The sequence below is a fragment of the Heloderma suspectum genome, chromosome 10 (genome assembly GCF_057233095.1).
Source record: "Heloderma suspectum isolate Gila_16-S chromosome 10, 16-S_ref, whole genome shotgun sequence".
NCBI lineage: Eukaryota > Metazoa > Chordata > Lepidosauria > Squamata > Helodermatidae > Heloderma > Heloderma suspectum.
Window position 1 is genome coordinate 33,104,680 of NC_139467.1, and position 20,981 is coordinate 33,125,660.

At 46.9% G+C, this 20,981-nt stretch overlaps 1 protein-coding gene across 1 annotated transcript in view; it reads right to left on the minus strand.

Moving 5' to 3' along the window:
- Positions 1 to 210: 210 nt before the first annotated feature.
- EXTL1 (exostosin like glycosyltransferase 1) overlaps positions 211 to 20,981 on the minus strand; it is a 90,008-nt gene continuing 69,237 nt past the window's right edge. Inside the window, exons 7-11 of the mRNA XM_084814410.1 lie at positions 12,255 to 12,350; positions 9,425 to 9,511; positions 5,830 to 5,990; positions 4,805 to 4,976; positions 211 to 709 (exon numbers count right to left, since the gene is read on the minus strand). Coding sequence (XP_084670536.1) covers positions 521 to 709; positions 4,805 to 4,976; positions 5,830 to 5,990; positions 9,425 to 9,511; positions 12,255 to 12,350 — 705 coding nt within the window. The 3' untranslated portion in view covers positions 211 to 520. The remainder of the gene's footprint in view (positions 710 to 4,804; positions 4,977 to 5,829; positions 5,991 to 9,424; positions 9,512 to 12,254; positions 12,351 to 20,981) is intronic.

Here is a 20,981-nt window from a genome sequence, read left to right on the forward strand (position 1 = left end):
CTCTCTCTCTTTAATTAATGTTTTTGAAAGTAGACAAATAACAAAGAAATGGAACACATAAGCCTTTTTCTGGCTTAGTCTCCTCTTGTTCTGGCAACTGGGCAGGAAGATGAAATCATAGAGCAGGCCAATAAATTTCGAGCCCAGCCATCTCAGGAAAAAATGCTGTGAGGTGCGAACCATACAAAGAGGCCCGTCGAAAGCAAGCAAAGAGAGTAATTTCCTGCAAACCTTTATTTGTACTGGTAAAACCCAATAAAGACTGAAAATTCATCTGGCATCTCCATAGCTACCAGCAAGATGGGTTTCCACCTTTCAGTATCCAAAGCGAGGAGGAGGAATCCGATGCTGTTGGTGTAACTTGCATCTCTGCGATATCACTGACTGTGCGAATGGGTCCCAGATCAGCAGCAAAGCTGTGCCACCGTGCTGTGGAGCTCCCAGTGTCCAGTAGGGGGCGGGCTGCTCCCGCCGGTTGCTTCTGCTTGGGACTAGAGCAGCAATCCGCTGCTCTCCAGAGCTAGTCTCTCTCCAGATGACGGTACTTTTTCCGCAGCACAGATACCTGGTCTTTGAAGAGCAGGGGGTCCAGGCGGAACTGAGAATGCACCAGAGGCATGTACCCAAACCAGGCTGCAAACTGGTTGATGCACTCCTGGCGCTGAGAGAAGTGAAGGTTCCCGTTGGACGGGGGAGCGCTCTTCAGTAGCTACAGAGAAACAAAGGGAGCCAGTCAGAGGGGCAGAGGGAGAGAGGGAAAGGAGGGTAGGGCACAATCCTATGCGTGTTTAGACAGAAAAAGTCCCACAACTCCCAGCGTGCCCCAGACAGGGAGTTTTAAGGCTTTTTTCTGGCTGGCTAGGGCATGCTGGGAGTTGTAGGATATTTTTTTCTGTGTAAACATGCAGAGGATTGCGTCCTTAATCATACATTGCAGCGGTATGTATATAACCTTCCGTTCCCCTTAATAAGCAATGCTTTCCCTCAGTAAATATGCTTTCAGACTGTGCCTACTGCCTATTTGGAAAGAAGGTTCCTTAAAGTTCCATGGGGCCAACGTCTCTGTCGGCCGGGAGAGATGGCGGATATCTGTCATTATTGGTTCTCATGTTGTACAGGGTGATTAGAGATTTTTATCCAGTTTTCTTTCTTGCCCTGCGATAGATTTTGAGAAAATGTGCATGCTTTTGGCTGATCAGAACAAATACGTTATGTATCAAGTTGCATTATTTGCATATGATCATATTTATTAGTAATGAACATGATCAGATTTGACCTTTTATTGCGGATTTGGTTTTACCCACGTTCTTCTCTGTTTTGTGGTGATGTTTGGTTTTAAGCAAATAAAGATTGATCGAGAGAGAGAATAAACATGAGTGCCCCTCCTCTTGACTTTCACAGGGGAAGCTACCCTATTTTATTTATTTATTATTACATTTATATCCCGCCTTTTTTCTTCTTGCAAGAAACCCAACGCAGCTTATATAGTCCTTCTGCTCTCCATTTTATCCTCACAACAACCCTGCAAAGTAGGTTAGGCTGAGAGTCAGGGACTGGCCCAAACTCACCCAGTGAGCTTCATAACCGAATGAGGACTAGAACCCAGGTCTCCCGAGTCCCAGTCCAACACTCTAACCACTACACCACACTGGCTGTCACACTGCCTTACACCAGGTCAAACTTTTTTTTTCCTTTAGCCCAGTATTATGTTTACTGGCAGTGCCCCTCCAAGGTCTCAAGTAGATCTTTCTTCCCCGTCATCTGCTACCTGATCATTTTGACTACAGATGCCAGGGACTGAATCAGGGACCCTGTGTGTGCAAAGTATGTGATCTACCACCGAGCTATGGCTCCTTCTCGAGAATATAGAAAGGGTAACAGCCCTCTTCTTCTTAGCAGCTGGTACTGAGAGGTACACTGTCTCTGAACGTGGAGGCGCCATGTACCTTTCCAACTCTCATTCAGTTGCAAATATAATCTTTAGGAACATAATCATATCACTTGTGATGATTTCTCAGAGGCACCCATGTCTCTGGCTGGATCATTGGTTCTGCACACTGAACGATTCTTGTTATAAGCAATTAAATGGGCCTATTTACCAGATATGCAAGTCAAAGGCACAAATCCCTTTGCTTAAAAAAAAAAAAAAGTGTGCTTTTCATTGATGCTACTGGTATTGATTGTGGAAGGCAAGGGTTGGGAAAGTTTGGCCCTGCAGTTATTCTTGGACTGCAACTTCCATCAGCCCCATGCAGCCTGGCCAGTTGTGAGGGATGATAGGAGTTGCCCTCCAACCACTTCTGCAGGGTCACATGTTCTGCATCCCTGCTGGAAGGTATCAAATTTGAAATGTCACAAGCTCTGTGAAGTACGATATGCCACCAATCTTCAACTACTTTCAGACCCAGGACCTGCCTTTAACTCAAACTGCAACACATGGGGTCCATTTTTAATTGCTTTCGGGTGCAATCCTATCCATGTTTAGACAGAAAAAGCCCTAGAACTGCCAGCATTCCCCTGCTAGTATGGCTGGCTGGGAGTATTGGGAGTTGTAGGACTTTTTTTATGTCTAAACATGCAAAGGTTTGCACCCTTACAGCCTATGTCTGTCTGTCCATCTGTCTGTCTCTGTAGAGTGACCAGATACAAAGGTGAGGGTTTTGACATGTGCAGATTCTTATGCAGGAGTATGCCTTCTAAAATTCCCCTTTTAACACAACAATCCAAAGTAAAAGAGCCTAGCTCGCCTTTTGCATCAGGGCACCTTTCTCTTTGTATTTCTCCTTCTCTGTGTTTTAGAACAGCCCTTCCCAACCCGATGCTCTCCAGATGTGTTGGACTAAAACTAGTCATGTTGGCTGGGGTGATGGGAGTTGTAGTTCAACACATCTGGAGGACACCAAGTTTGGGAAAGGCTGCTTTACGACTGGGGCGGGGGGAAGGCTTCTTTCTTTCTTTCTAGAAAATGTTGGTAGCACTCTAAGTATCCCATCTTAGGCCTGCTTGGGAAAACTAATGGTCTATCATTTCATGCCAAATCTCCAACAGCCAAGTCAAAATGTTAAATACTGAAATCCAGTGCTAGAATAGCTGGAGAATAACGATGGGTTAACTGCCATCAGCTGGATTCGGAAAGGGATCACTAATTACAAACTCAGAAAACACACACACTTTTTTTCTCTGAGCATTATAAATTAAATCATAACACTGGTTGCACTATATTAAATGGGCTTAAAATATCGTCTATTTTTAGCCTGAGTCCTGGACATCAATAACTTCTCCCACAGAACAGACTTAAATTAAAAACTATTACGCAAATGTGGAATCTCATTTGTCATTTTGAGCAGTAGAAAAACGTCTGCAGAAATAAGGTTTGTCTTTCTTGTATTTTGGAGTATTGTGAGCAGGCAAATGTATTCCAGACCAGGTAATTACCAGTTCCGTTGGCATCTTCTACTAGATGCCACATGTCTCATTTTGTGTGAAATATAAGAATGAAATAGCAAACACCCTTCATACAGGGTAACTTCCCAGTGTTATTAAATTTAATACTATGTTAAAAATAAATAAATAAATAAATAAAGTGTTGTTTGAACTGTTTTAATGTCCATGCTTTTATTGTTGCAGGGTTTATTGTTTTAAATTGTTGCATGCTGCCTTGATGGCTTTTTAGCAGAAAAGGCAGTATATAAATGTTAATAATAAATAAGTCAAATTAGTCATGATAGCTATATATTCATTTATTTTATTTTATTTTATTTTATTTTATTTATTTATAATGTTTATAAACTGCTCTACATCTAAAACATTCGCAACATCTGAAAATCGGAAATGCTACCTCCAGGATTGGAGGAAGTATGTGTTTCAGTATCAGTTGCTGGGAACATGAGCAGGAGTGGCTGTAGCTCAGTGGTAGAGCACATGCTTTACATGCAGAAGGTTCTAGGTTTGATCCCCGGCATCTCCAGGTTGGGCTAGGAAAGAATCCTGCCTAAAACGCTGGAGAGCTGCTGCCAGTCAGTGTTGACAATGCTGGGCTAGATGGACCCATGTTCTGACTCAGTATAAGGCAGCTTCCTATGACATTGCTAAAACAGGTGAGGCCCCTTTAAGAGACCAAGCCTCGGTCACTATGGAAGCAGCGCCAACCAGCCTAAATCCAGCTACTCTCTTATTTAAGCCTCAGTTTTGTTCTGCTCCTTGTTGGAGCAACATACAGATAAGCCTGTCTGGCCTCCAGCCCCTGAACCAGTCGGAGCTTTCCATGGTGCTGATTAGTTACACACCAATTGTGCTTTCACACCCTATTCCAAATCTGTTTCTTACTGAATAGTAGCGCACTTTTCACATGCTGTGAAATATAGGGAGTGGCTGTAGCTCAGTGGTAGAGCACGTGCTTGGCATGCAGAAGGTCCCAGGTTCAATCCCCAGCATCTCCAGGTAGGGCTAGGAAAGAATCCTGCCTGAAACCCTCGAGAGCTGCTGCCGCCAGTCAGTGTCAACAATCCTGGGCTAGGTGGACCCAGGGTCTGACTCAGTATAAGGCAGCTTCCTATGTTCCTAGGAAGGTCCTATTGCACTTGTGTCTTGCCTATGGGCTTCCCAAGGGCATCTGATTGACCACTGTGTGAAACAGATTGCTGGACTAGATGAGCCATTGATCTGATCCAGCACGGCTCTTCTTATGTTCTTATGAATCTAAAATAATGTCCAAAAGGCCCCATCAGCTGTTAGGAAAAAAACATGATATGGGAACAATCCTTCATTTCTATAGTCCCTATGTTGGCTTCTCTAGACCCTGTACCTGTGGCAGGGGGCTCTCTCGGTGCTGTTTCTTCTGGGTCACCTTGATGGGAGGTAGCTTGGTGACGGCAGAAACCAGGAAGTTCATCAATATGTCCTCACAGTTGGCAAACTGATCGATGAGGCTCCTTAGTCTAGCAGGCAAATAATTGGTGAAGAGAGTATGATAATACCTGTTGATCAAAAAATTGGGGGTGGGGGGAAGAGGCAGAAAGAAGAAACAGACCCATCAAAGATTCATCTAAGACTGTACAGGGAGTCAGTGATCAAGCAGAGAGGAGACCTTAGTGCTCCTGGCACCCAAATCAGTGCACAGAGCCATGGTCCACAGTTGTTTGCCGGCATCCTTTCTTTGAAGTGTGACTCAAGTGCATGAGTTAAAAACCTGCTACGGTAAAGCCCCCATCTGAAAGAATCCTTGCACTGAATGCCTTTAAATCTGCTAATCAAGCAGAAGACTTAGCAGTCATAGCTTTTCCTACCTGTTTTCCTCCACTGCTTTTGTTCCTTGGCTCATGCTTCACAACTAAGGTGCCACCACAGAAAAGGCACTCTCTCTGGTGGCCACTTGCCTAACTTCCAAAGATGGGGGTACTCAGAGAAAATCATCACAATTTCTCAGTTGATGGAGCAGGCCTTATGACACTTGCTACTTTACCCCTTTGTGTGTGTATGTGTGTGCGTGTGCATGTGTGTAAATGCTCTTCTGCATGCATGCACAAGAGGAAGGTATCAGTATGTTGAGGGAAACCCCAGGGTCTACAGAAGTTTAAAAAAATTGTTTAGAAAAATACCCTAAGAGTGGGGGGAGGAACCCCAAACCACCCAGTGAAGACTGAGCACACTCAGTAGCCGCAGAATGCAGGGTGACTACTGAAGGACGGGAATGGAAAAGTAGGGGGGAGGGACAACGGAATGGAGTAACTTGGGAGAGGACATGGCCTCCTGAAAGAAGCACTCAGCACTGCAGCGTTTTGTTGATGGTCCCCCTTGTAATTCCGAATAATGATAACATAGGGAGGGTACCTGTGGTAGAATGCAGCTGCAGTGAGGACCATGGAGAACTCGTTGGTCCATTTTGAGGTGTAGCTCCATTGGCTCTTGCTGGTATCCCAGAAGTGGCTGCGCATAGGGAACCCTACAATACGGTCAGGGAAACTTCTCCACACCACAAAGGCAAAGTCAACCTGGAGAGTTGAGGACAGAGTAAGAAAAGAAGAGATTTTTATTTTATTTATTTATTATTAAATTTATTAATCGCCCATCTGGCTGGTCACCCAGCCACTCTGGGCGATGTACAGCATATAATAAAACATTTTAAAACATGTACCATCCATCAGAGATGCATAAGAGGACAGTGGGGCTTCTGGTACTTTTAAAGTAGATTGAGAACTGTATTGGCCCCAGGAGTGTAGCCAAGTCATTTGTAGTGTTAGAGAGGCCTAGAGATCCATAATGCTTGCTTAAGTTCATTATTGGTGCAATTCCCTTGCTAGTAGGCCTCTGAGCTTGTTGAGATTAGTCAAAAGGCCAATATCAAGATGTCCCCGGGAAGCGAAGCTATGTGTTTATGCTAAGCACCAGGTGGCTGTGCTGAGAACCAAACACTTCTAGCCTATGCTGGGAAGGAACGCTAGGGGCGCTTGCTGCTGTTATGCTGCCTGATTGCTAACATGTATGGTATAAAACCCATTGTATCCCATGGCTCTGGGTTCAGAGAAGCTGTCTGATCCAACCATTGGGTACACCTGTGTGCTGTAAGTTACTCAATAAAGTACTCCTTTATCAGTAAACCTGGATCTGATTTATCACTATCTTGGCACCTCTAAATTAAGAGTTTAGAGCCTACTGCAGGGGCAATACAAGAACAATACAAATACAAGTAGAATTCTAAAAAGAAGAAAAACTAAGGAGAGCCAATTTAATCATGGGAGAGCTGGTGGGATCGAACCTGCAACCTTCCACATGCTTTCTGCCAATGAGCTATGCCTTGCCCCCTGTTTCCAAGTGGTATAGTCCCTGTGGGACTATCCCAGTTGAATCTGATTGGGCGATCCATCCGGGGAAGATAATGCAAGATGCAACTGCGTACAAGTTGGGCAACTGCCAGTTTGAGATGTGACCTCTTGAACGTCTTGCCTTCCTTGCCTGTCCTCTGGGAAAAGCAGGCACACCTGTTAAGAAAACAAACCCCGAAACCAACCCTTTTGCCCCACCCCAAACAATTTGCTCCTCTGAGCCCTGCTTGAGAGAAAGGGACTTCTCCCTCGCTCACCACTCCCTAAAACAATTAAATACAAGCGCCTCAAATCACAAGCCCAAGGCCATCCTGCCTGGCACCAGGATCCCGCCCGTTTTCTGCCGAGAAGCAGCGCCAGGCTGGGTTTGGGAGGATAAAAGCCAGGTGGTGCAGCAACAGAGGAGGCCATTAATTAGGAGGTGGCACAACGCCAAATGAGCTTCCCCAGAGGTCTCTTCCATGGTGCGCTTGCCCCGCCTCGCCAGGTTTGGTGCCCAGATGGCAGGGCGTGACACGAGCCATGGCTCCAGAGCAGGAATTAGCCCCAGGACCCATTTCCAATGCCGGAGCTCAGCCTTTGTACTTCTGGAGGAGTAATTAAGACAAGAGTGACTTGAGCACGTCCAGAGTCTGTCTGTCTGTCTGTCTCTCTCTCTCTCTCAATCACCACTGAAGTGCAGTGCCTCTGTCCCCTGTCTTTGGCCTTCAACTACAGGGAAGGGGCAAGACTTAAGTTTGGGGAGGGGGCCTAGCTCCATGGCAAAGCACTTGCTTTCCAGGCAGATGGTCACAGGTTCAATCTTAGAATCAAAGAGTTGGAAGGTACCTTGGAGAACATCTAGTCCACCCCCACCCATCCCCCAGAGCAGGGTGTGCAGGGCAGGATGCAGTCACAGAATCCCTGTTTGGCATCTCCAGTTAAAAGGATGAAGTAATGAAATGGACCCTCCTCTGCCTCAGACCCTGGAGAGCTGTTGCCAGTCTGAGCAGACCGTGCTGGGCTAGGCAGACCAAGAGTCTGACCGGCTATAAGGGAGCTTTCTGAGTTCTAACGTCCAGGCAGACGTGAAGAGCAGCGCCCCTTCTTTTAGAAACGTAGCACTGCTCGGTGATTGTGGATTGGCAGGGGACACTGACAGAGTGCCAAAGGGATGGCAAACACTTGACTAAATGGCAGAATCATATTGTCAGTAGGGATGTCAGAGAAATCTGCAATGGCTTCAAATGAGTTTGGATTTCTATGAATCCGACCTGCCAATTCCACAGTGCAACGGCTTTTTCCAAGTCGCACAGATTACATGGACTTGTGGGCCATTTTCACTTGAGGGGAGTTGCACTCATGCACACCTGTGCAAATGCACATTTGTTAATGCTCATTAGCACACATCCACATTAACCAGTGAGCTCATTCACATTTGCGCAAGTGCACATTAGTGCTAATATCAATTAACGCAAGTAGAACAAAATTCTGATTTAAAGAATCTAATTCAGTCAATGGGCAGATGATGGGACGAAAGATGCCTGACAATCCATGAAACACAGATAGAACGGATTTAACAAAATCTGTATATCCCTAATTGTCAGGTGGCTCCCATTCAGGTGAGAGTCCAACATTCTTCCCCAACGAGCTTTTCAGAACCACCTTTAAAGCCCACCTTGAAATCTTTAATTTAAAAAAGGATATTACGACTACCTTTTAAACTTTCTCTGCATCTTTCTCCCCTGCCCCCATCACTGCCCTCTTTTTTCTTATTCAACAATATAAGGCTTCCTCATGCCAGGTCAGACAATTGATCCATCTTCCTCAATGTTCTCTACCCTCACCAGGGTTTTAGTCAGGGGTTCTTTCCAAGCCCTTCCTGGAGATGCTGGGGGCTGAACTTGGGACCTTGGCATGCAAAGCAGGTGCTCTGTTACTGAGCTATGGCCCTTTCCCTGAGGAGCTGTTCTCCCCACCCCCTACGGCAGGGCTGCAGAACCTCAGGTTCTCCAGATGGTCCTCTCTTTCCCTGGTCCTACTGCCTTTCGCCCAACCACTAATCCTTGGGTGATTTCTTGGCTTTTCTACAGTTTTCCCCATTCTAAAAGGTTGAAATGCCTCTCTTAAGGCTTAGTTACTGGCAATACGAGTTTTAAACTAAAGTACGCTGGCATTTTTGACCCCATCAACCCCTGGAATATGGCCCCTGAGAACTTCTTCAAAATGTTATTCAGCTCTTGGGCTGAAAGAGATTCAACTATATCTTACAGCATATTTCCCATCCATGTCTCTTTCGCATGTGTTCACCCATAAGTCCATTCCCATTTTCACATTCATCTGAGAGGTTTTAAATCTATCTATCTATCTATCTATCTATCTATCTATCTGCACAACCAAATTTCTCAGGCACCCCATAAAACACCCTCCGTAAAGGCAAGTGTGATTTAATTAGTTCTTAACTGGGCAGCCCCAGGCTCTGGGCCTCATGCCAGGGGTGAAATCGTCACGATGCCCTCTTAATTTGCCCAGGCTCCACTCCAGAAATGGCTGCCCACTGGCACGTTCATATATTCTGGCTGTGTGTGATTAGAAGGCTAAAGGGCCCCAAAGCGTTGCCTCACCTCGCTGGTCGAGAGGCTGGTGTGTTCATCCAGGCTTAGTACTGCGTCTGTCCGAATGGCTGAGTAAGGCAAAAACCGGTCACTGACCTTTAGCAGGAGAGAGGAGAGGAGAGGGAAGTGAACAGAAAGGCCAGGAAGGAACCTTCCCTCTCAGAATGACAGAATGCCAATAGAGGCTGGTGGTTCCGATGTCAGTGGGGTGGTGAATCTGCTCTGGGTTTCACTTAGAACCAGTCAGAACTAGTTAGGCAATGCTTGTATTGCATCTCGCTTGCTTGGCTCAAAACCATAACCCTTCCTCTGTGAGGGCTCTTGTCCCTTGGTTTAGGGCCTAGCTGTCTGGATGGTTCCCTCTGCTTTCTCTTCTGTGTGCCCCTCCCCCTCCTCGCAGATTCCACCTACAGTCCGGTGTCTCTACAGCGACAAGATCCAGGCCTTCTGGCAGCAAACCCAGTTCCTGTGGGAAGCATATTTCTCTTCTGTGGAGAAGATTGTGCAAACCACCCTCGAGGTAAGCCGCAAAGGCCTGGGCAGCTCTTTCCTCTGGTGGCCCAGTGTCTTGTCTGAAGTTGCTAACTGGCTAGACAAGAAACACTGGCCTGGCCTGCTCCTGTCTCTTTAAGAGGGGCTTGATCCACAAAAGTCAGCAGTGCAGCTTTTCAGGTAGGGTGGCCAGATGCAAAAGACAAGAGGAAATCTGAGACCTTCCACAGGTAAAGCATGTACAGCACCTTGGAGAGCTCCTTTAGAGTTCTGACTGGTTCTGACTGAAACCCGGAGTGGATTCACTGCCCCACTTACATTGGAGCCACCAGCCTTCACCTCAGACCGCATTTGTCTTTGATGGGCAGAGACATCACAGCAGGGGTGGGGAATCTCTTTTAGCCCGAGAGATGAACTCCATTTCAGAGAAGCTCTCTAAGGGTGGAGCCAAAGGCAGAAGTGTGACGGAGATGTCTTTGTCCAGGGATTCTATGGCTTTCTTCACATAGAGTTTTTATCCTGCAATTGAGATTGCTCCTTCATGGAAGTTTGCGGGCTCTTTACATGACGCCATGAACCTCCAAGGCGTCTCCTGCAGTAAATTCCCTTTGTTCTGTTTTTACATTGATCGCAGATAATGAGCCATCAAATTACCCCCTTGTGTTCCGCTTGAGTTCCCTCGGTGAAAAGAGGAAAAGTAGCAATAAGAGGAGTGAGATCAATGACAGATAAAGGAAGACTCAGATATGGGAAGGGGGAGGGGAGGGGAGGGGAGGGGGGAAAGGAAGTGGGTGAAAAAGACAGTCTTTGTGATCCTGCATTTAAAATGGAAGCAGAAAGCCCCATTTTAAAGGCAGGATTTTAGGCTGGTGTAGAGATGCCTTATGAGATAGGATTTCTGTATTTAGTTTGATCATGGATCAGCAAGTATAATATACCATACCATTTCCCCAGGACAAAGTGCCACCAAGTATGCAGGTTTTTACTGACTTCCGGTATTAACACACAGAGGATTTTTACAGAGGATTCTGAGATCAGGCGTGCCTTTGCATCTTTTACTTTAAAATCTGAAGCGATTTTTACATTTGATATAAGAGAACTGAGCATATAAAAATGTACAGAAGTTGCAAGCGAAAAACATTTCAAAACACTTTTAAAGTTTAGGTCCAGGAACGTGCCCATTTTAAAGATCTTATCCAGTGACATTTTTGTACCTGTAGCGAGCAGAGAAGTCAATATGAGGGAACAGGTGCCATGGTCCCAAGGATGACAGATCGTATATCCCCAAGTTCCCATATTTTGCTTCTCATATGCATTGTTTTAGTGCTACTTAAATATGTTTCACAACAAAATGGAATTTAGCTCATAACAATGAATTATTCTCTTTTACAAAGTTCCCAGCTATAATTTGGATCAGATTTGCTGAGACACATTTTCTAATTTTCCCCAGACAGGTTACCATCTGTTTCTCTTTCATAGATTCAATTTGCTTCCCAAAATATTTTATGGCATTTGCATCATAAGCAAACATATGTACAATAGTACAATACAACAGTTATCCTTCCTTCCCTCTTATCTAATGCACATTTTTTTCTGACTTGCTTTTCCTGACTATAGGTGGGAAACTTTGCTTTTCCCATGTTAGCAAGCTTAGAGATCAGTGAAAAGTTATAGCACGTCAGCCAGAATGCTTCTGTTAGAATCAAACAGATTCACATTTCATACAATAAAACATTTCTAAATATTTCATTTGTTTCCTTATAAAAGTTATAAACTTATGAGAGAGAGCGAGAGATACAGAAGACTAATAACTTTTCCTTTGGGGTACATATTTGCAAGTTAGCTAATTTGTGAAAATATTTGCAGCTAGGCAGGTTGGTGCAGTAGTTCTGCCAAATGCTTAGAGTGCAAAGACTTCTGGGGCTTAGAGTGCAAAGACTTCTTGTCACAAAAGGGGTAAGGTCAGAAATACCACACATGCACCCAGCACATTTTAGCTTAAAGCTCTTACTGTCAGTAACTAAGCCTTAGGAAGAGCATTTCTGCCATTTAGAATGGAGAAAAAATTGCACAAAAGCCATGAAACTAGTAAACAATTGGTGGCTGGAGGAAAGGGGGTGGGGCCAGGGAAAGGGGGCGTAGCCTTCTGGAGAAACCCAGAGGGCTGAGCTGGGACCCTAGGAGGGCTTGATTTGGCCCCCTACTGTGATGTAGGTGTTGGCAGGCACCCAGTGATGCCAACCCGCTAAGGCTAGCCCCGCCGTCAAGAGACGTACATATCTCGATGTTTCTTTCCCATGGTCAACATCCTCCACCCCAACCAAAGCCCATCGAACACTCTGCTTACCCTGTTGCTGCCATGGATGATGGTCAAAGGAACTGCTGTCTGAGGCCATTTACTGCTCTGTGGCGGTGGCTTCTCACAGCTCCATAAAATCAAAATCTGTATTTAAAATGAAGAAGAAAGGCAGAAACAAAGGACATCTCAAGTCAGCAAGATGGAATTCAGAACAACCATCTACAAAAGCCCCCAAAGGGCCACTGTTCTTTTTTCTGAAAGTCATAATCGCCTACGTTTCACAAATGTAAACAGGAATGCTCTTCGGCAAACAAATGTTAATGCTTGGGTATTGAAGCTCTTTCAGCCCGAGGGCCTGATGCAATCTTGGAGGAGTTCTCAGGACTCCCCCAAGATTCCAGCAGTGGGCAGGCCCAGAAGCAAAACAGGGCAGGTCCAACATACCAGCATATTTTAGCTTAAAGCTTAAAGCTCATACTGCCAGTGACTAGGTCTTAGGAGAGGCATTTCCACCTTTTAGAAGTGGAAAAAAGCATGCAAAAGCCAAGAACACACCAAATGATTGTCAAGGAGGTGAAGCCTGGGGAAGAGGTGTGGCCACCTGGGAAACCCCAGAGGGCCGTTCTGGGATCTGAGCTGGGCCAGAATTAGACTGTGGGTCTAACTGTTGGAAGCGGAGTGTGGGATTACATGGACCTTTGGCTAATCCAGCAAGGCGACTGTGCTGTTCTTACTACTCAACTTGTTAGACATAGCTGGGTGAAACTGGAGCTTCATCGAGGCCTTGGGTGATATACCTTGTGAAGTTGGGCTCTACCTGTCTGCTTGAGCAGCTGATTTAAGGTGGCCACTTACACATCACCAAAACAAGGACAAGACAAGGCACAGAACTGCATAACATTTGCATATGGTAATTTATAAGACAGACAGACAGACTGACAGACTATAATTTAAATACATCTCACCCTAGTGGGAAAGACTGTGACCAGGTGAGCTGTGAGCCTTCTGCTCCGTCTGCTGTCCAGGTACTTCTAACTGTGGATGGGCGACTTCAAGGCCCCTGTTCTGCTCTCCCTTCTTAAGTGGTTCCTTAACTTTAAGCCAGACTTGTACCAGACAGTCCTTCAAATAGCAGACATCTTCATATAGAGGACTATAAAGTAGGACACCCAACCACTCTAAGCAGATTGCAAGCCTTCTGAACCAGGACTCATTTATATTATCTCACTGTATTAAAGGGGGTAAGGAGGAGGAGGCTATAATTAAGAGGGCCATCTGTAGGTGGTGGTACACGTTTCTTAAAGGAGTTTTGGGATACAGGGTCACGTTGTGCAAATGTAGGCATTCCCCCTGGCTGGAGCACTTGGAGCAGGGCTGGGCAACCTGTGGCCCTCGAGATGTTTTGGCTTACAACCCCCACCATCCCTGACTATTGGCTATGCTGGCTAGAGCTGATGATGGGCGTTGTAATGGCAACCCTAGTTTTAAAACAGGGGTGAGCTGCATGTGGCCTCTAGCTTTTAAAAATGGTTTCTGCAACAGCCATTTTGACCCCTTTTCCGGACCCTTTTTGCAAACAAGCTGATTTTGACCCTTTTGCACTACATAGCCACTCTGGACACATCATCATCATTATCGGTGCCCTGGGGTGGAGGTGCACCCATGGAAAGTGGGGGTGTCCGGAGGGTAAAAATGGCCCCAGACCTCCCAAAGTTGCCCACCCCTGCTTTAAAAGATTCTGGGCATGTAGGGTTACCAGCTCACCAGAGATCTACTCTTGGGCTTTAAGAGGAGGTCTGATCTGTACAAATCAGCAAGTGAATCGTGACACGGCATGGCATTAAAACCCTGATCACCTGCGCATTGCTGCAAATTGCTTCTCTTAAACCTCACCCCAAAGTTGGCAGCCCAATCTGTGTTATCGCAGAGCCTGTGTTTGGGGGTGGGTTTGGTGTGTTTGCACATGTGTATTTATACAGGAGGGAAGGTGTGTATTTGCCGCCGTGCGTGTCGGGTGCCTCCCTCGCAAACACATAGCCAGGCACCAACCCTCTCCCTCCTATACCTGCAAAAAGTTCAAATAAGGTACTCCCACCTCCATGGTTGCTTTCAACCAAGTAGGCTTGGGAGTTGCCAGGGGCCAAACCACTCACGTGCAGCTGTTTTTTGAGGTCTACTTCTGTACTTAAGTGGGCTCTAATTTGCACACCAAGGACATTTTTTTTTTAAAGGATGCCAAGAATACGAACTTCTACTCAGGACTTTTAAAGGGGGATTTTATTTATTATTACATTTATATCCCGCTGTTTTTCCTCCTCAAGGAACCCGAGGCAGCATACATAATCCTCCCCCTCCTCCATTTTATCCTCACAACAACAACCCTGTGAGGTGGGTTGGGCTGAGAGTCTGTGACTGGCCCAACACCACCCAGTGAGCTTCCATGGCCGAGTGGGGACTAGAACCTGGATCTCCTGACTCCCAGTCCAACACTCTAGCCACTACACCACACTGGATGATGTTCTGTTAGCAATATATGTGCATGACACTTGCCATTCCCTGGCTTATGGTTGGATTTAAAAAACTGTGGAAGCACTAATCTTTGGGAGAGATGTGGAATATTTTGCAGGAAAGCTTCCGACCAATCAACAGCTCACTGATCTTATGCATGTTCAGCTGGAAGTACTATGGAGTCCAAAGGGACGTAGTTCTGCTGCATTAAACCACCAACCATGATCCAACTGAAGTTACCACTGTCTAAAGCTGTGGTCCTCAAGGTAGTGCCCGCAGACACCTCCCTGGGGGCCTGCCTGGCTCCTTGCCACTCCATATATATATGGGGGAGGGGATTTTTTTGCTGGAAAGAAAAGTGTTGGCCCCCAGTGCCATCTTTATTTCCAAGGACGCATCTGGGCCCCACTTTTCTTTTAGAGTTTGTCTAAAAACACTAGTTTGTCTTTTGTGACTGGCCATACCCACCACGGCAGCCATTGGTCAATGGGCAAACCCCCCTATGGCATCCATTTTGTGAGAGTGCCCACAGCACTCCTCCAAATCCAAAAACCCACTGGCCCCAAAAAGTTGGGGACCCCTGGGCTGAGTCTTAGAGATGAATGAATCTGTCCATGTTGGTTTCTCTCAGTTTCTCCTTTTTCCAATCTTCAGTTTGGTTTGTCTTAAACTTTGAAGATTTCTCCAGCCTTAAAGTAAGGGATTGCATCTCAGAGACCATAGGATGGCTTGGAAAACCCCCGCCGAGGTAAAAGATAGTGCTCCGACTTCGGAAGGGGGAGTCGGAGATCCGATCCCAACCCCTTGCAGCCAGTGCAGAGAACAGTACTGGTTGCCTCTCCAAGGTTGGACAAGTGACCTCAGAGAGGGGGGGAAAGGGGCATGCTGGTGAGCAGGGAGGGAAGGAGATCAGAGAGGCCAGGATAAGAGATATCCTGAGCCTCCTCCAGTCTCCTTCCCTCTCCCTCCAAAGTGCCCTCGCCAGATGGGCTGAAAAGCCCATCTAGTGAAAATCAAGGAAGATGGGGGATGGGGAGGTGAAGGTCGCCTCTGCCACTCCTGCCACCCTGCCTATTTCAGCCCAACAGAGCATAGGAATCTTGGAAGGCTCCAGGTTTAGTGGCTTTTGAGCAGTGAGGGCACAGTCCATAGGCTTGCACCCGTAGTGTCTGCATTTTTGTAAATTTCCCCTTAGGTATACATGTTTTTATGCATTCTTTGATTGGAGAACTGCATCACAGCTTTTGGAGAAGTGCAAATACCACCGAAGGATAATTGTGTTCCGGTTTGTGCATTAGCTTGGAAGTGGAAATCAGGTGGGTTCATATTAAAATGCCAAACTAATTTCTCCCCCATCCCTAATTAATACTAAGTTTAGCTGGGTTGGGGGCAAATGTCCTTGTATTTGAACTATTCACCTTCCTGTCCCTCTTCCTATTCCAAATATTTTTATTAGTTTGTATTTCTGAGATTAAAAAACAACATAACATCAACAATATAATTAAGGTGTTAGAAGCAATTACAGTTCCACCGTGCAGGTCTTGTGTGTTTTTTAATATAATCACAACATTATTATTAAAAGCAAGTTATCATTGCTAATAAAAGACTCTCAGGGGGAAGAGCATGTGTTGTGATGGGGCTTTTCCACTTAATATAGCAAGAAGGCTTTATATTTCTCCAGTGGTTTACGTTTCCTATTTCCGCCTTCCGCACAAGCTAGAAACAGGTAGCAAGGCGCAAAGAAGTCATTTTGTCAGGCCACGTAGCAGCTTTTACTTGATGTATCGATTTTGCCAGGCAGCGGCCACAAAGGTACGACCAGAGCTGGACCACCGGGTGGAGGTCCAGGGCCCGATAGTCCAGGAGGGTCCTCAAAGGACCTCCTGAGAAGAGGTAGGGACTCCTCCTCTTGCCGCTCCACTGCTAAAAGGAAGCCCCACAGCTGCAGTCCCACAGCACGCCATGTTAATTTTTTTTCTTTGCTCACTTTGAGTAGCAATGAACCAATCCGATGCTCCCTTTGTGGGGGATGTGGCTAATGAGTGCACCAAAGCCTTCACTGTTCCGGATCTCTCATTGGTCACAAATACATATTCAAATACTGCTGGGTTTTTGTCTCCTAGTCCCCATCTATATGGCACCGCTTTGACCACCCACCCCGTCGCAACTGCGCAGCAATGCGGCATTGAATCAGCATGTCCTGCGATACATTTGCGATGTACTGCGGGCTCCCCTAACAGACTCGCCATGCCCCCTTTTTTGCTATTATACTGAAATGCGCAGCTGTGCAGTCCCATGAGTGTGGGGGTGGGACACTTCAGTGGCTGTTTGTATTTGAGGGGCTCTGCTGTGTCTTTCCGTCCCTTTTTAGGTAAAAAGTGGGTGTTTTTTGCCCAGCCTGAGACTGTCATGATGGTTCGCACTCACAAGCGTGAGCAGTACGTGCCTACCCATCACTCCGAAATGGTGTCCGGAGCGATGTTGGTCCTCCCCCAAGACCTCCCCTCACCCGGCCCTTGGGTACTGAGTCCAAAGGAACCGTTGCAAAGATACGAAGCTGCAAAACAGTGCGAAAGTGTGATTAAATAGATGGAAACACCTCTCTGTGCCTCTATAACTGCGCAGCTGCGAAGGGACAAGGGGAGTAAAGGGGCGTCACAGAGTGATGCAGGCACTACGCACGCCTACAACACACCCACTGCAAAATGAAAAGTTGGTTTGGGGAAGGGACAGATGGCTCCCAAGCGCAGGGAAACCCGTAGCAAACAAAAAACATCGCAGCAAAACGATTCCTTGCAAGTCAGCATTTTCTGGGTGAAAACCACGGATGGCTCCGAAGTCGCAACTGTGTCATCTACCACAAGGGACCTCGACTTGCACCCGCGCCGGAGTAAAATGCAGGTGTAGATGGGGCCCTAGTGACAGTTCTTGGACCAGCTCAAAGTTCTAGGTACATGGGGATTCTTGGGACAGTATCCAATGTTAATCCTACTTAGAGTAGATCTATTGAAACAAATGGGACTTAAGTTAGTCATGACTAACCCAAGTCCCATTCATCTCAATGGGTCTACTCTAAGTAGGACTAACATTGGATACTGCAGTTGAAGATGGAAGTCATTCCCTGCAACAAATACAAACTCTACAGCCAGGACACAGAAGAGCTTTCCCCAACTTGGTGCCCTCCAGATTGGTTGGACTGCAACTCCCATCATTCCTGTGCTGGCTGGTAATGATGGGGATTGAGCTCCAACACATCTGGAGAGCACCAGGCTGCAGAAGGCTGGCTTAGAAGTGGCCCCAGCAAACTCCTTCTGACTGCTGCTTGGGAGTAAACCGAAGGGCCCAAGGCATTCGTACTCCCCTACGAACCTGCCTAGGGCACTGGGATCTCCATCACTGGACATTTTCTTGGTTCCTCCACCATCAGAGGTGAAGTGGGCGGCAACAGAGGAAAAGGCCTTCTCAGTGGTGGCACCCTCTGCACACTGAAGAGCTTTTATTTACCCAAGCCCTTTAGCTTTTTTAGGGTGCAATCCTATGCATGTTTAGACAGAAAAACCCTACAACTCCCAGTATCTCCCAGCCAGCATGGGGCATGCTGGGAGTTGTAGGACTTTTTCCTGTCTAAACATGCACAGGATTGTGCCCTGCGTGAGCTTACTTTTATCTGCCTAGTATTGTTATAATTGCTGTCCTTCTTGGTGTGTTTAATACTCTAATACTCTTATGGCTGATGCTTTGGGGAGGGAGGGTGTAAGACCAGAGCTCAGTAGAAGGGCTCCTGTCTTGCATTCAGAAGATCCCAGGTTCAACTCCCAGCATCTCCACTTCAAAGGGCTAGGTCGCAGGAGATGTGTTAACATTTGTAAACCACCCAGAGGGCTCAGCTATGGGGCGGTATAGAAATGTAAATAATGATGATAATGATGAAAAAGACCCTTCTCTTCCTGCGACCTTGGAGAGCTGCTGCCAGTCAGGACAGACCAGCCTCCTGCAAGCTGGTTCCCTCTGGGTGTGCTGGAATGCAACCCCCATTGTCCCCACCCACAGTTCATATTTTGCAGCACGGTCAAACAAGGACAGGACGTTGCAACTAAGGATAGACGAAAGTCCCTTACCTGGTCCCGCAGCTGTTTTCGGTGTGGGGGGGAGGCGCTCTGTTTCTCTCCCCGAAATTCTTGGCGGGGGGGAGGCACCCCGCCCGGCTGAAATTCAGGCCGGGGGGGAGGCGCCCCATCCCTCCCCACCAAAATTCTGGCCGGGGGGGAGCGCCCCATCTCCCCGGCCGTGAAATAAAAAAGTTAATTGTAAAAAAAAACGTGATAGGCTACGTAATGATTTACGTAGCCTATCATGGCTAGATTTTCAAAGTCAGCCATGATAGGCTACGTAAATCTTTACGTAGACTATCACGGCTGACTTGGAAAAAAAAAAGCGCGTACGCAAATGGCGGCGCCCATGGGCGCCGCCATTTGCGTTCCTTATTTGGGCACGGGTAGTCTACGTAAAGATTTACGTAGACTACGGTGAAAATAAGGGCAACGCAAATAGCACTTTTTCTTTTTTCCAAGTCAGCCGTGATAGGCTACGTAAAGATTTACGTAGCCTATCGCAGCTGACTTTGAAAATCTAGCCATGATAGCTACGTAAATCGTTACGTAGCCTATCACGTTTTTGTTTTTGTTTTTTACTTTACTGGGAAATGGCGGCGGCGAGAGGCACATTCGCACGAGGTAAGTCCCATCCCGGGGGGGGGTGCGGGGGGTTGTCGGAGAATTTCCCCACCAATTTCAGGGGGCCGAATGCATTGGCATTTGGCCTCCCAGAGATTCGCGGAGAAATTCTCCGCCATCCGTAGTTGCAACCAAGCCTTTCCCCCCAAGGAAACTGAGCCTTCCGTCTACAGCATGATAGTGCAGGGCGCAGGACACTAGGCAGGGAGTCAAACCCAGCCCTCCAGGATTCTCCAGACGGCCCTGCCCCTTCCCCTGGCCCCACCCCTTCCCCACCCACCGATCCTTTGGTGGCTTCCTGGTTTTTGTGCAGTTTCCCCCCTCCCGCTTCTAAAAAGTTGAAATCTCTCTCCTAAAGCTGAGTTCCTGGCAGTAAGAGCTTCAATTAAAATAGGCTGGTATTTGGCCCTGCCCATTTTGCCTCTGGCCCCGCCCACTGCTAGGATGTGGCCTCCAAGAGAGTGTAACTCAGGCTGAAGGAGGATTTGCACCTTTGCCACAGATTGATTGATTGATTACATTTCTATCCCACCTTTTTCCTTCTTGCAAGGAACTCAAGGCAGTTTACATGGTTCTCCTGTCCTTTTTATCCTCCTAACAACTGTGTGAGGTAGGTGAGGCTGAGAATCAGGGACTGGTCCAAAGTCACCCAGTGAGCTTCATGGCTGAGTGGGAACTAGAACCTGGATCTCCCGAGTCCCAGTCCAACCCCCCCAACTGCTGTACCATACTGGCTCTCCATCACAGTGTCCAAGACCTCAGGTTTAAGCCTGTGCACATGGAGCAGGCTTTGCTGGAGAAAAATGGGCCTGAGTTCCAAGTAAACGTGGTGCCGATCCAGGGTGCAAGGGCAACGTGCTGGCATCCTTAGGCTAGCGGGCTGCTTTGCATTTTGAAGCACACAGGGTGGTCTGAGACAGGCGAGGCCCTGTTGGCTGAGTCCTTCAGCAAGACACAGCTGCTGACAGGACTTGCCCTGTAATCAGAGGAAGAGGTGAGGCAGCACCTGCCCGCAGGTAAAGAGGCACATCACCCGCCCAGGTGTCTCCCTAGCCTGCCAAATCATCAACCACCATCCATACTTTGCCATCATCCATACTTTGAGTGTGTGTTTAAGTGGGAACAGAAAAACAGCCGCTTAATAGGGGCTTAGTAGAACAATGTCAAATATTCCTGGAGAGGGGATTATGACTCCCATCTGCCTGAGCTAGCAGGGTCAGGTATGATGGGAGTTGTAGTCCAAAACATCTGGAGGGTCCCAGGTTTGGGAAGGCTGGTTTAAGGGGACAGCAGCAGTGTGAGAGGGCAGAGGGCCTGATCCAAATCTTAACCCCCACCTCCCCCACACTTGAGGGTCCCAATCCAAACTGGGCTCATGCGCCTACCCTAGAGAAACATTCTTTTTTTAAAAAAAGATGTAGCTGCTAGACCCCTATTGAATGAAGAGGGGGAAAGGTGGCAGAATCTTGAGGTGGTGGAATATATTGTACCACTTCAGACTGCAGAGAGGGACTTTTTTAAATGACTTAAAAAA